This window comes from Barbus barbus (assembly GCF_936440315.1).
Source record: "Barbus barbus genome assembly, chromosome: 15".
NCBI lineage: Eukaryota > Metazoa > Chordata > Actinopteri > Cypriniformes > Cyprinidae > Barbus > Barbus barbus.
In genome coordinates this window covers 4,123,465-4,138,425 of record NC_136743.1, presented here as the reverse complement: position 1 = coordinate 4,138,425, position 14,961 = coordinate 4,123,465, and the positions used below count along the sequence as shown (strand labels likewise).

General features: G+C 34.9%; 2 protein-coding genes across 2 annotated transcripts; both read right to left on the bottom strand.

Annotated features, from left to right (window-relative positions):
* Window positions 1-1,038: 1,038 nt before the first annotated feature.
* LOC306881903 (protein THEM6-like) lies at window positions 1,039-5,739 on the bottom strand. The gene is made up of 3 exons (XM_079436255.1): window positions 5,685-5,739; window positions 4,849-5,353; window positions 1,039-1,639 (listed from the first exon to the last, which is right to left on the bottom strand). The coding sequence occupies exons 2-3, from the start codon at window positions 5,347-5,349 to the stop codon at window positions 1,532-1,534; spliced, it is 609 nt and encodes a 202-aa protein (XP_079292381.1). The 5' UTR covers window positions 5,350-5,353; window positions 5,685-5,739; the 3' UTR covers window positions 1,039-1,531.
* A 2,620-nt stretch (window positions 5,740-8,359) lies between these two features.
* LOC306881902 (protein THEM6-like) lies at window positions 8,360-11,769 on the bottom strand. Its single transcript, XM_079436254.1, has 3 exons — window positions 11,698-11,769; window positions 9,922-10,426; window positions 8,360-9,095 (listed from the first exon to the last, which is right to left on the bottom strand). Coding segments are annotated over exons 1-3 (618 nt in total). The 5' UTR covers window positions 11,700-11,769; the 3' UTR covers window positions 8,360-8,984.
* Window positions 11,770-14,961: the final 3,192 nt, after the last annotated feature.

Below are 14,961 nucleotides of genomic sequence, written 5' to 3'. Positions count from 1 at the left end.
ATTTAAAAAGCATTTTAGATTTTAAAAACATTCATAAAAGTATATATTTATATTTAAGTAAATGTAAATCAATTCAAATATATATATATATATATATATATATATATATATAAATAAAAATATCTAAGATATAACTTATAAATAAAACATTATAAATATTTATTATTTACTTTAAATGTGTTATGTGTTATATATATATATATATATATATATATATATATATATATATATATATATATATATATATATATATATACACACACACACACGTATATATAATTTTTATAACTGCATATAAAATATATTACATTTTATATATTATATATTCATATATATTCATATAATTATATATTAACATATATTTAATTTATAATATATTTATACATTTATAAATATAAAATGTATAAAAAATCATTTAGTATAAATTATTTAATTAAAAAAACGTGTGTGTGCAAAGAAAAACTGTCGTAAAATAAATACAAAGTTTTTATAGGTTTAGTCATAAACTTTGTACAGAATTTGTCAGATTGTCTTGCTAACGCTGAAGCTTAAGATGCTCTGAGGAACATCGCAAGTTATGCTGCAGAACATGAACATCAGGCTTTGTTGATGTGAGCTTCAGTGCTGCTGCCATTGATTCAAAAGAGGGACAAACCAAATAAAATACCATTCTGCAAAACGTGTACATTTTTAATTCAACTTTCCAGTTGAGCGTGATATGTCAGTCTTTTCACACTAGATGGCAGTAGTGCTGCTCTCACTTGATCCAGATACATGAACACTGTTTATAAACAAATGCTTCTAATGACTCAGAAACATACAAACATTATTTATAATGCACGATTTTATTTCATAAAGCAAGTCTTCAAGTTTCATTACAGGTGCTTAAATTATTTTAAATACAGACTCTTCTCAAAGAAATTATGCAAATCTCAGAAAAAAATATTTTAATAAATACATGTTCCCTTTTCATAAATAATAAAAATAATAAACAGTTTCAGTTTTAAATTGGAATAAATATTAACATATCTGACCAGCACAACAAATCCATGATGTGATATGATAAAACACACTTGTTGCAATTCACTGCTCAGAACTCATCTACCATTTATATTATTAAAATACTCAGTGCAAATCCTTTTAACGTGATTTTTCTTACGTTCATGTGCGTATTTGGTCATAGGAGCGTTCAAAAGTCCCCAGCGTTCAAGTCAATGGAGTCAAGCTTTCAACATTCGTTCATGCGCTCTGTTTCTCAACAGAGATTCATGCTCTGTGGTTTGTCAGTCATATTTCTTGCAGCTTCTGGAATGGATTTTGTGAGTACAATAATGATGTTGTAATACTTTTAAACTATACGGAGGGCTGGTGTGGTGGAGTAAACACTGAAGCTGCCAACAGCCACAGGTTCTTGACCAGAAAACCTTTTTGTAACTTTAAAACGGACACTTAGAGAGTTATGGTTTCAAGGTTAGCATCACGGGAAACTTACATGCAGAAGGAAGGCGTACGGTAAGAGTCTTTGAAATGATCATTTGGTCTTGTCGTCCAGTCCACTCTCTGCTCTCAGAGCCTGACTGCTGGCAGAGATGAACCTGATCCAGTGCTGAAGATCCTCCGAAATCTCAGGACAGTCCACCTTCAGATCAGAGACACATATACTTTGTTAGTCCAACAGGAACACAATTCAAAGAAAACCACGGTATTACCAGATTACGTGTCTAACAATTTGGTATTACCAAAGTGTCTTGAAATGATTGCCATGTTCATGGTAAGCCAAGGAGTCATAGTATTACCATGATAATTGTCAAAAAAGCATAGTATTACCATGGTACTGTTTGTTAGGGCTCTAATGCAGGGGATTTCAAACTGGAGTCTGGGGACCTACAGGGGGTCCATGGAAATGTTTAGAGAAAAACAGTGTAAAAAATGTTTAAAATAAGTTAATAATAATAATAATAATAATAATATGTATTATTATTAGTATTATTAAAAATAAAATTTAAATAATACATTTTATTAAAATAAATAAATATTTATACCTAACAGTACAGTACTATACAGAGTAGAAAAAAAAAAGTAATTATTTTCCAAATAATATTTTACACATTTTTAATAGACATTTTTTGTCTTCAGAGGGTCCAAAAAAATGTATTACTTAATTAACAATAATAAAAGTAAGAGTACTAGTAATACTACTAATTATAATAAACTAAATAAGTAAATATGATTAAAATAAAAATTTAATAAAATATTAAAATATGCATTTCATTTAAATATATAGCACATCAATAATAATAATACAACCCGAATTGCCGAAAATGTTGGGACGTTTTTTTTGAATAAAATGAAAACTAAAAGACTTTCAAATCACATGAGCCAATATTTTATTCACAATAGAGCAAAGAACAAAAATGTTAAAACTGAGAAATGTTACACTTTTATGCACTAAATTAGCTCATTTCAAATGAGATGCCTGCTACAGGTCTCAAAAGTTGGCACAGGGGCAACAAAAGGATGAAAAAGCAAGAAATTAAAAAAAGAAATTCAGCTGGGAGAACATCTAACAACTAATTAAGTTAATTGACATCAGGTCTGTAACACGATTAGCTATAAAAGGAATGTCTTAGAGAGGCAGAGTCTCTCAGAAGTAAAGATGGGCAGAGGCTCTCCAATCTGTGAAAGAGTGTGTAAAAAGATTGTGGAATACTTTAAAAACAACGTTCCTCAACATCAAATTGCAAAAGCTTTGCAAATCTCATCATCTACAGTGCATAACATCTTCAAAAGATTCAGAGAAACTGGAGAAATCTCTGCGTGTAAGGGACAAGGCTTAAGACCTTTGTTGGATGTCTGTGGTCTTCGGGCCGTCAGACGACACTGACATTACTAAATGGGCCCAGGAATACTTCCAGAAACCACTGTCGGTAAACACAATCCGTCGTGCCATCTGCAGATGCCAACTAAAGCTCTATCATGCAAAAAGGAAGCCATATGTGAACATTGTCCAGAAGCGCCGTTGTGTCCTGTGGGCCAAGGCTCATTTAAAATGGACTGTTCCAAAGTGGAAAAGTGTTCTATGGTCAGACGAGTCCAAAATTTGACTTTCTTGTTGAAAATCACGGACGCCGTGTCCTCCGGGCTAAAAAGGAGGGAGACCTTCCAGTGTATTATCAGCGTTCAGTTCAAAAGCCAACATCTCTGATGGTATGGGGGAGCATAAGTGCATACGGTATGGGCAGCTTGCATGTTTTGGAAGACACTATGAATGCTGAAAGGTATATAAAGTGAAGTGAGTGAAGTGACATTCAGCCAAGTATGGTGACCCATACTCGGAATTCGTGCTCTGCATTTAACCCATCCAACGTGCACACACACAGCAGTGAACACACACACACCGTGAACATACACCCGGAGCAGTGGGCAGCCATTTATGCTGCGGCACCCAGGGAGCAGTTGGGGGTTCGGTGCCTTGCTCAAGGGCACCTCAGTCGTGGTATTGAGGGTGGAGAGAGCGCTGGACATTCACTCCCCCCACCTACAATCCCTGCCAGCCGGGGACTCGAACCCGCAACCTTTGGATTACAAGTCCGACTCTCTAACCATTAGGCCACAGACTTCCCCATAAAGGTTTTAGAGCATCATATGCTCCCCTCCAGACGACGTGTATTTCAGGAGGACAATGCAAAACCACATACTGCAGCTATTACAAAAGCATGGCTTCGTAGTAGAAGAGTCCAGGTGCTGAACTGGCCTGCCTGCAGTCCAGATCTTTCACCTATAGAGAACATTTGGCACATCATTAAACGAAAAATACATCAAAGATGACCACGAACTCTTAAACAGCTGGAAACCTATATCAGGCAAGAATGGGACTAAATTCCAACAACAAAACTCCAGAAACTCATAACCCCGATGCCCAGACGTCTTCAAACTGTTTTGAAAAGAGGAGGAGATACTACACCATGGTAAACATGCCCCCGTCCCAACTATTTTGAGACCTGTAGCAGGCATCAAATTTGACATGAGCTCATTTTGTGCATAAAATTGTAACAAAACAAATTTAAACATTTGTTTTGTTATCTATGTTCTATTGTGAATAAAAAATTTGATTATGTGATTTGAAATTCTTTTAGTTTTCTTTTTATTCAAATTTTAAAAAAATCCCAACATTTCCGGAATTCAGGTTGAATATATATTATATATTTATTATATATGAAACCCGCAAGACACTGGCTTCACACACTTCCACAAAGACAGAATATATATATATATATATATATATATATATATATATATATATATATATATATAAATAAATAAAATTAATGAAAATAAATATAAAAAAATACTACACTAAAAATAAACTTATTTAAATAATTAAAAAAGAAATAATGCATCTAGTAGTACAGTACTACAGTGAGTAGAAAAAATATATAATTAATGTTGTGCAATACAACTAAATATTTTCAAACTATATTTTACACATATTTATAATATTGGGTATTTTACATGAAAATATACAACTGCCTTTTAAATTTTAGAATGGGGGACCCAGGCACAAGGATGCCCATATTTGGGGGTCCAAAAAATGCAAAAAGTAACAAGTAAAACATAAATAAATAAGACTACAATAAAATTTGTCTAAAATAAAAATAACACACATTTCAAAGAAGTAAGAAAATATGCACGCACAAACATTTAACACTACAGTACTATATTTTAGGATGAGGGTTTCTTGCTCAAGGATGAGCATATTTGGGGCTTTTAAAAGTAAAAAAGAAAAAGTAAAAGAAAGCAACAACTTTAATGCACAAAATATATGATGCACTCGGTATAAATGCATACCTTCCTCTTGCAAATGTGATCCAAGATCCTCTGTGGATTTCCGCGAATGACATTCTGCCTGCACAGCATGACAGCAGAAACGAACCCGTCTGTCTTGGACACGAACCTCTGCTCCAGGTAGAAGGACTTCTCGTCCCACGCCACGATCCGCGTGCGCAGCTCGAAGGCCTCGCCGAACCCCAGCGAGCGCCGGTAGCGGATGGTGGTGGCTCCGATCAGCATGGAGGCGTCGAACGCACGCGCCGCCAGAAAGAGCCCGTTCCGCGTGCAGTACGCGTAGCGCGCAAAGTCGCACTCGCGCAGATAGCGAGCGTTATTCATGTGACACATAAAGTCCAGGTCGTGGAGGAAAACCCTTCCGTGGACCACCTGCTCCGCCAGAACGTCTCGAACCGGACCCTGGAACCAGGACTTGATCACCATCCACGTTGCTCTCAAGAAGTACCAGACGTCAAAGCTGCCGAACAGAAGCAGAGAGCCGGACAGAATCCACAGCAGCATGATTCTGTTACACAGTGAACATTATTAATTATTCACATCATGGATAATTCATACAGTTTCTAACAAGCGTGGCCCGGCTTGCTAAAAACAACACACAAGACATGATTGCATCTTTTTTATTTATTTATTTATATATATATTTAAAAACTGCTATGGAAATACCTCACATTTATTCATATCGGAAATGAATCAAAAATCAACGTTTAGATTAAATATCAGATGTACATGTAAATCATAGACAAGGTCGTAGACCGGTTTGAGTTGTAATACGTGTAAATTGGTAAACGAGTGTTCATAATCATAATATTATCAAATATGATATTCTTGTTACTCACGCTATTGACACCCGCAACACGCCGGCTTCACGCACTTCCGCACAGACAGAAGCTGCGCTCTGATTGGTTTGACGAGGCCACGTGACTACATCCGCCAGACGAACGGCGTGACGCCAGAACTCCATCACCGCTTCCAAGACACAATTTTATTTATACAAATTTCCTGAATGCAAACCTTTTTTTATTTTTTTAGATTCAAACTTGAAATGAAAATGTATTTTGAATCTATTGAATTCTCTACAAACGTAAAAGCAATAAGAACAATGGTTTTGCTAAAGTCCTCTGGACTGAAAGACTGAATGACCCTGGGCTGTAGTTGTATTTTTATGATTTGACAATGATGACAATTGTTATCGTTTTTAAAGCATTCAATAAATGATTTATATTGGTTGAATAGAATCGTTATTGCAGCTACTTGGATATGTTGGAATAATTCCCAATTCATTGTATGCTGAGGTATGTTTTGTATGTCATTTAAGCAGTAATACAGGTACATCTAAAAAAAAAAAAAATAGAATATCATGAAAAAGTTCATTTTTTTTCTTGTAACATTTCAAAAAGTGAAACTTACATATATTTTAGATTCATTGCATGTAAAGTAAAACATAAAAAAAAAAACATTTGTTTTAATTTAACAGTTGTTTTATGGTCTTTCTTTACAGCTGTCACAATGTTTCTGTCATCAACTGCATATGTTTCCTGGATCTACCCATTTGAGGTGTGTTACTTAGTACACCAGTGGTTTCTTTCTTCCTCAGGAGATTCCAAATGGTTGTACTTGCTATTGCCAGTGTTTGTGCAATGGTTTGATTGATTTCTTCTCTCAGCTTCACAATTGCTCGTTTTTCACCCATAGACACCTCTCTGGTTACACGTCTAACTAACTATAAATGCAGGCTGCACGGATCTGAAACTGAGTGCAGACATTCAGTGCTATTTATTGTTTGAATAATCAATTAATAGGACACACCAGGACAACAAAACACACCTGTCAGTCACATGAGTAATGTTCCAGTACTTTTGGTGGCATGAAGAATGTGTGGGTTCGGACGGGGGGTGCTGTCTTCTGGGTTGTGTGTCGGATCCAGATGGGAATGCCTGTGGGTGGAGGCTGGGATGTTGGTCTCTCGTCTCGTGTTCATATTTTGGTGTCGGCCCGGGTGTTTGCAGTCTGTTGTTCTTGCTGTTCCGGTGCTTTTGGAGGGCACTGTGTATATAATGTATGTGTGTGTGGTTGTACATATACATATATATAGTTGTTTTTTTGGTGTTTGGCTTATATATTAGAATCATTATTATACTCTTATACCTTTTGTTCTTTAATATTTTAAATTGTTTCTAGCTTTATTTTTAGTTTTTTTATTTAAATGTTAAGTTTTGAAATTTTGTTGTATGCATTTGTCATTTTTATTTAATTTCTTTATTTTTAAAATGTGTATAGGTAGTATTTATAAAGTTTTAGCTTTGGATAAAAGTGTCTGCTAAATGTCTAAATAATAATAATTTTGATGATTAGAGCTTACAGCTCATGAAAGTCAAAAATCAGTATCTCAAAATATTAGAATATTTACATTTGAGTTTAAATTAATGACCATCCCTACAGTATAAATTCTGGGTATCTCTTGTTCTTTGAAACCACAATAATGGGGAAGACTGCTGACTTGGCAATGATCCAGAAGACGAACATTGACGCCCTCCACAAAGAGGGTAAGTCACAGAGGGTCATTACTGAAAGGAGTGGCTGTTCACGGAGTGCTGTATCAAAGCATATCAAATGCAAAGTTGACTGGAAGGAAGAAATTGAGTAGGAAAAGGTGCACAAGCAACAGGGATGACCGCAAGATTGAGAATACTGTCAAGCAAAGCTGATTCAAACACTTGGGAGAGCTTCACAAGGAGTGGACTGAAGCTGGAGTCAGTGCATCAAGAGTCTCCACGCTCAGACGTCTTCAGGAAAAGGGCTACCAAGCCACTTCTGAACCAGAGACAACGCCAGAAGCGTCTTACCTGGGCTGTGGAGAAAAAGAACTGGACTGTTGCTCAGTGGTCCAAAGTCCTCTTATCAGATGAAAGTAAATGTTGCATTTCATTTGGAAATCAAGGCCCCAGAGTCTGGAGAAAGACTGGAGAAGCACAGAATCCATGTTGCTTGAAGTCCAGTGTGAAGTTTCCATAGTCAGTGATGATTTGGGCTGCCATGTCATCTGCTGGTGTTGGTCCACTGTGTTTTCTGAAGTCCACAGTCAACACAGCCATCTACCAGGAAATTTTAGAGCACTTCATGCTTCCTTCTGCTGACAAGCTTTATGGAGATGCTGATTTCCTTTTCCAGCAGGACTTGGCACCTGCCCACACTGCCAAATGTACCAAAAGCTGGTTCAATGACCATGGTGTTACTGTGCTTGATTGGCCAGCAAACTCGCCTGACCTGAACCCCATAGAGAATCTGTGGGGTATTGTCAAGAGGAAGATGAGAGACACCAGACCCAACAATGCAGATGACCTGAAGGCCGCTATCAAAGCAACCTGGGCTTCCATTACACCTGAGCAGTGCCACAGGCTGATTGCCTCCATGCCACGCTGAATTGATGCAGTAATTTATGCAAAAGGAGGCCCAACCAAGTATTGAGTGCATAGAAATGACCACACTTTTCAGAAGCCTGACATTTCTGTTTAAAATATCCTTTTTTTATTGATCTTATGTAATATTCAAATTTTCCGAAACACTGAATTTGGGTTTTCATTATCTGTAAGCCATAATCATAAAAATTTTAAAATATTTCACTCTATGTGTAATGAATCTATATAATATATGGGTTTCACTTTCTGAAATGAGTGACAAAAACTATTGACCTTTTAATTTTTTGAGATGTACCTGTATATTATTTTACGTAAAAGTTATTACAGAAATTGAGATATATAATGCAATCCATTTAAATCTACCAAATGTTTTGATTTGTGCATTAGGACAGCCAAAACTATAAAGACAAATAGTTATCTCAGAATAACAGGATTAGAAAATGGAATTTAAATTACACATACTGCATAAGTGGCATAGTTATTTGTTTTATTTCCCTTGCTATTAATGCTTCACACTCCAGTCCAGTCAGTGGCAGTAATACACCATAAAAAATCTCTTTGTTTCTGCATATTCTCAATCTTACAGTATGCACAATACATAATGCAGCATTTAGAATACAGCACAACTCACAGTTTTATTTTGCATTAATGTACGTGCATCAGAACTTTGTTGTGTTTTTGTAAACCAGTGTTTGAGAGTTCATTTAAGGCAGTGAGCCGTCATTCGTTCTTTTTATCATCGAGCTGACGTTCCCCCCTGAGGGCTTTACTGCTGGCTGAGATGAAATTGATCCAGTGCTGCAGGTCTTCAGGAAATTCTGGCACTTCTACCTACAAAATCAGTTCATAAATGTCAGGCTTCAGTGTTTTGAAAAAAAGGGAATTAATATTTGATTGCAACATGTAAATTTATTTAAATAAATTGTGAATCATTTCTTTAACCCTCTGGTCATGAAATAAATGAAACCCTCTGGTCATGAAATAAATGTACTATCAATAATTTTATTATTGAATCCTTTATTCTTTAATATTTTGCTTTTGTAGGGGATTTCATTGTAATACACTATATTCACCTCTAAATTATGTACCATTTATTTCTATTTAAAATAATAAATATTAATATTATTAATAACTAATATGGTGTTTATATAGAGCTGTGTGTTCTTTGATTGCTTATAAAAAATATTTTCAGACAATTACTTTTATAAAGTTGCATTTGGATACATATTTAGATATTATCAAAGACTACTTCACTGAGTCTGATTTATAGATTGAACACCAAAAACCTGTTTTTCACATTTTTTAAAGATGACTTATCCTTTTATGAAAGCTCTATGCAATGGAATAAAATATGAAAATGAAAACCTGCAAATGCAAAAACAAATGACCATTTTATTTCTTTTCTGAAATTCTGAATTCTCAACATTATTTCTTGAAATTCTGAATTTTATCTGAATTGTGAATTTCTATCATGCAATTATACATTTATAAACAGACTTCCATAGACTAGATCATGTCCACATTTTTGTGTGTTTATATAGCAACTGCCACAAAAGTCAAAAGATTGTACCATTCCAATGAAGTAAAAAAACAGTCTAAAATAACAGAAGACCACCAGAGAGTTAAAAGTGTTAGTAAATCTATGAAAGCAGCTCACCTTTCTCTTGCACAGGTATTGCAGGATCTTGTCCGGACTGCTGCGCAGGACATTCTGTTTGCAGAACATAAAAGCCGACACCATCCCATCTTTACAAGATACAAACCTCTGCTCCAGGTAAAATGACTTCTCGTCCCAGGTAACGATTCGACTGCGAATCTCAAATGCCTCACCGACACACAGCGGACGTCTATAGCGGATGGTAGTTGCCCCAACGACCATGTTGGCCCCTAGAGCTCTTAAAGCCTTGAACACACCATTGCGGGTGTACAGAGAGAAACGGGCAAAGTCACACTCGCGCAGGTAACGTGCATTGTTCATGTGGCAAAGGTCAACATCATGGAGAACAACTCGTCCGCTAGTGGTCTGCTCTGCTGTGATGTCAAATACGGGTGAGAGGAACCAGGCCCGGCTCAGTACAACCACTGCCCGTATATAATACCACACGTCCAGACTGCAGAACAGGAGTAACAACACACCCACAATCCACAGCAGTGTGTCCTCCCTGCAATATACAGATGTAAAACTGAAGCCAGAATAATAGATATATACATGGTTTCTGTGGATCATAATTCACCCTTGCACAAATGCATGCCTAAAAAGCTCTTAAATCAGAGCAGAAAGTCTTAAATTCATAAAGTCATGGCATTAAGCTAAATGTTGCATGCACTGCAAAAAATTAATATCATCATCAGCATTTTTGCCTTGATTTCCAATACAAATATCTAAACGTCCTTAAAATCAAGATGCATTTACTTGAGATGCAAACTGAACATATGAAGTCTTGTTTTCTAAACAAATTTAAGTGGGTTTATGCTTAAAGCAAGAACAAATATCTGTCAGTATTAAAACTTGTTTTCCCCTTGAATTAAGCAAACTGTTTTTTTTTTTTTTTATCACAAACTCACTTTTGATCAATTTCTCATGATAGATTTCTTATGTAATTTTGCTGTATCTTGATATAAGAATCTTTAGATATTCGCAGTGGAAAACAAGCCAAAAATACTGAGGAACAGCATCACTTATTGACTCTGTGATCACAGGAAAGTTATTTCCATGTTCTAGTGATTTGGTGCAGAGCTAAAGCCATTTATTTTCCCTTTTTTCTTTAAAAACTGGATTAAAGTATTGGAGAACAGTTGGAAGTTGTATTTTCAAACTGTGAGTGAAGCACTACTAATACAAAACATTTACATTTAGAGAGATCACACTGGTGTACGGTCTTCCATTACATTTATTTACTGAATTGGTCTTAAAAAGTCTTACATTTACCTTCTTAAAACCTGCAGAAACCCTGTATATTAAACATATGCATATGCCACATCAGCCACAGTCAACAATGACATAATAAACTATTTTAAAATGCTTATTTATTGTTAATGCATGTAAGACTATTTGCACTCAGATGGGTTTTTTTTTTTTGAGGTTCTGAGATTTTCAAGGTTTTGCTACAAGCCTCGTTCAAGTAGAACTAGTTAGGCTGGTTTGTGAACACGTTGTAACCTCCGTGATTTTTGGGTTCTTTTAAAACATATAAACGGAATTAAACGTGTTTCCAGTATCTTACACCAGATAATGTATTTTTGGTAAATTAAATTAATTAATAATTTCTTCACAGCGGTCTCAATCACAGTTGTTGTTTTTTTTAAACAGTGACAGCTGAGCAAACCTTTGCGAAATCAGTTTCGCATTTACAATGAACGATAAAATGGACATGAACTACTCGTCGGAACTAAATGAAGAGTTATGAAAATGTCAAACAGTAGCAGTACTCACATGTCCACGCTGTGTTACCAGTTGCTGTTTTACGTCTTTACGTCCGGCTGAACGCACGATGACACGCCCCCTAAATATGACGTCACGCAAGGCGGTTCATTAGTACATTTATATTTTTTTTGTACAAATTATATAATATATATTATATAATACAATATTAAGATATTACATGTATTATGAAATATTTTGTATTTAATTGTTTTTAATTTAAAATAATTAGTTAACTATATATATAAATAACATCTGTAATTTATAAATCTATAAATATATATAATAAAAATGTCAAGATATTGTATATATTATAAAAAATATTATTAATAGTGTTTATATTTTAAATAATTTGATATATAACTATTGAGAACGAAATTAGTGCTGTCAAACAATTAATCACAATTAATCACATCCAAAATAAAAGATTTTGTTTACATAATATATGTGTGTGTGTGTGTGTGTGTGTGTGTACTGTGTATATTTATTATGTATATATAAATACATACACATGCACATATACATTTGAGACAAATTTTATATTTCTATATTAAATATATTCATATATATATAATATAAATTATATAAATATAAATATATACATGTAAACATTTTTCAAAATATATTCTGAGTGTGTATTTATATATGTATAGGCTACATAAGAAATATACACAATACACACATATATTATGTACACAAAAACTTTTATTTTGGATGCAGTTAATCGCAATTAATCATTTGACAGCACTAAAAAAATATATAGATATATAATTATTAACAATTAAAAAAAATATTATATATATATATATATACTGTATGCAATTTCTCATTTTATTTATATATGCATATATATTAATTAAAAATTAAAAATTAAAATAATTTAATAATATATCTAATAATTTTAAATAATATATTGTAATATTAAATAATCATTAATAGATAATGAACAATTAATTTCAATTCTCAGAAAGAATTGTTTTATTCTAATTTTGTGTAAATCTGTACATATAATGAATCAAAGAGAACATTTACAGCGATTACATTATATTGTGGAATGCAGTATTCCTCTCCCTGTGCTATTTATACTGTGCATTCTAGCAAATTTAGTATTCCATATATTATTTTCTTACAAAAAAACCTGCATGTACTGATTGTTTATATTGCATAGTATAGTATAGCTTTAGGCCTATGCTGCTACTAATATAGCCATACTGTTTTGATGATGGCATTAATTAGGAGCTTCTTAAATGTGGATACACCTACTATATCTAGAAATGCTAGCATGAGCAGATTTTCATTTGTTTGAGAAGATTCTGACAGGATTCATGTTGTGAATGAACGTTTATATACAAACTATAGCAGGCTGTTTGTGTGTTTTCATATTTAATTAATGGAGCATGTGGGATGCATAAAATTAGCATGTTTTAAAGGTTCCTTGTCTTTTTATGAATTCAGGTATTCATATCTGCTGGATTGCTTCCTGCTTTGGCTGCAGTTTGTGTCCTCTGAGAAGTCCTGTAAGTCAATATGAATGATGAATTATAGGAGATTGAGTCTGGCATTGTCAGTGACGGAGAGGGATGAACAGGCCTTCACAATGTCTGAAAGAGATGGAAAATTACTGTAGTCATATTCCCCCGTTCTCCTTTCACATGCGGCATTACCACATGAATTCATCAAGGCTTTAACGTGAAAATAATGGCTCTGCAGTGTGTCTGAATGTGCATAATCGGCTGAAGTTAAATGGGCTGAAATTCCAGGAAGACAGACGTCGTATCAAGAGTAAAGCATTAGTCATGACACGTCTGTGTCTCATAAACGCCATCCTGTGATTCTCTTGAGACAGGAGAGCATTTGAAAAACAGTCGTCCATCACGCTAATGGAAATGTATCGATTGTGGTGCAATGTGTTTCTGAAATAGTAATGAGTCTATTGAGGGATCGCTGCTGAAAGGCAATAAGGAGTATTTACAGACGACTGTGTTGATGGGTTGTGAGTGTTTGCGTTGAATGAGCGGTGAAGGACATTCATTTGATTACAAATAGATGAAATACTGTACGGTTACAACATTAAAGGAATAGTTCACATGAAAATGTGTGTGAAATGTATCCAAGTTGAAGATGAGTTTGTTTCTTCATCAGAACAGATTTGGAGAAATGTAGCATTACATCACCTGCTCACCAATGGATGCTCTGCAGTGAATGGGTGCCGTCAGAATGAGAGTCCAAACAGCTGATACAACATCACAATAATCCACACCACTCCAGTCCATCAATTAATGTACTGTGAAGTGAAAAGAAAAAAGTCATATTTTAACCCAAAGCAACAGTTTATTATGGAAGAATATTCAGGACTTTTTTCAAAAGGAATTGTAAATTGTGTTTTCATTTGCGTTTTCCACATGTGGGCGCATAAATTAACCCAAATGAAATTGCAAATCTTGCATTATGTTTTTTATTTTCGCTTTCGCGAACGCACAGTGACTGCCACATTTCAAATGAAAAAGCAAGTCCATTTGCAGCTGTATTTCCCATGTCTTACGAGCTATGAGCCTGTCATATTAAATAGCAATATTAATTACCACATTGCCTTTTCACTTTCTCTGCGTCGTGCATGTAACCTGCCAAAACTCAAATGGAATCGCAATTCCTTTTGCATTTGAATTTCCTGTCTTCACGGAAAGCTGTCAATCAATGTGAGTGGGCGGGACTATAATAGGGGGCGTGTTTGTATTGGGAGGTGACGTCACTGCTTTGATCAATGCAGGTAATCGATAAAGGCTCTAAATCTTTTTTTACCCCAAATGCAGCGGTTATACCCTGCTAAAGTGGAAGCAACAACGGTACGCACAATAGGTCAATATTCACTATTACCCAAACGCTTTTCACCTGTCTCAACATCTCTCACTGTTTCTCTCAGTCCGATTGATGCAAAAGAGTAAACAGACAGTGTAAGCCAAATAGGCAATGTACAAAACAGCAAAAACACAATATATAATATAGATAATTATGTGTGTACAGGTCTGATATGTGCAAATTTGAAATGAAAAAAAAAAAATTGATAAATAAAAAAGTAAGCAAGTGTGGTGAATAAATAATAGAGTTGTGTTCATGAGATGGATAGCCTGAGGGAAGAAACTGTTTCTGTGTCTGGTCGTTCTAGTGCTCAGAGCTCTGTAGCGTCGACCAGACAGTACAGTTAAAGTAACAGTTCAAAGAGGGAGTGTGCTGGATGTGAGGGGTCCAGAGTGATTTTACCAGCCCTTTTGCTCACTC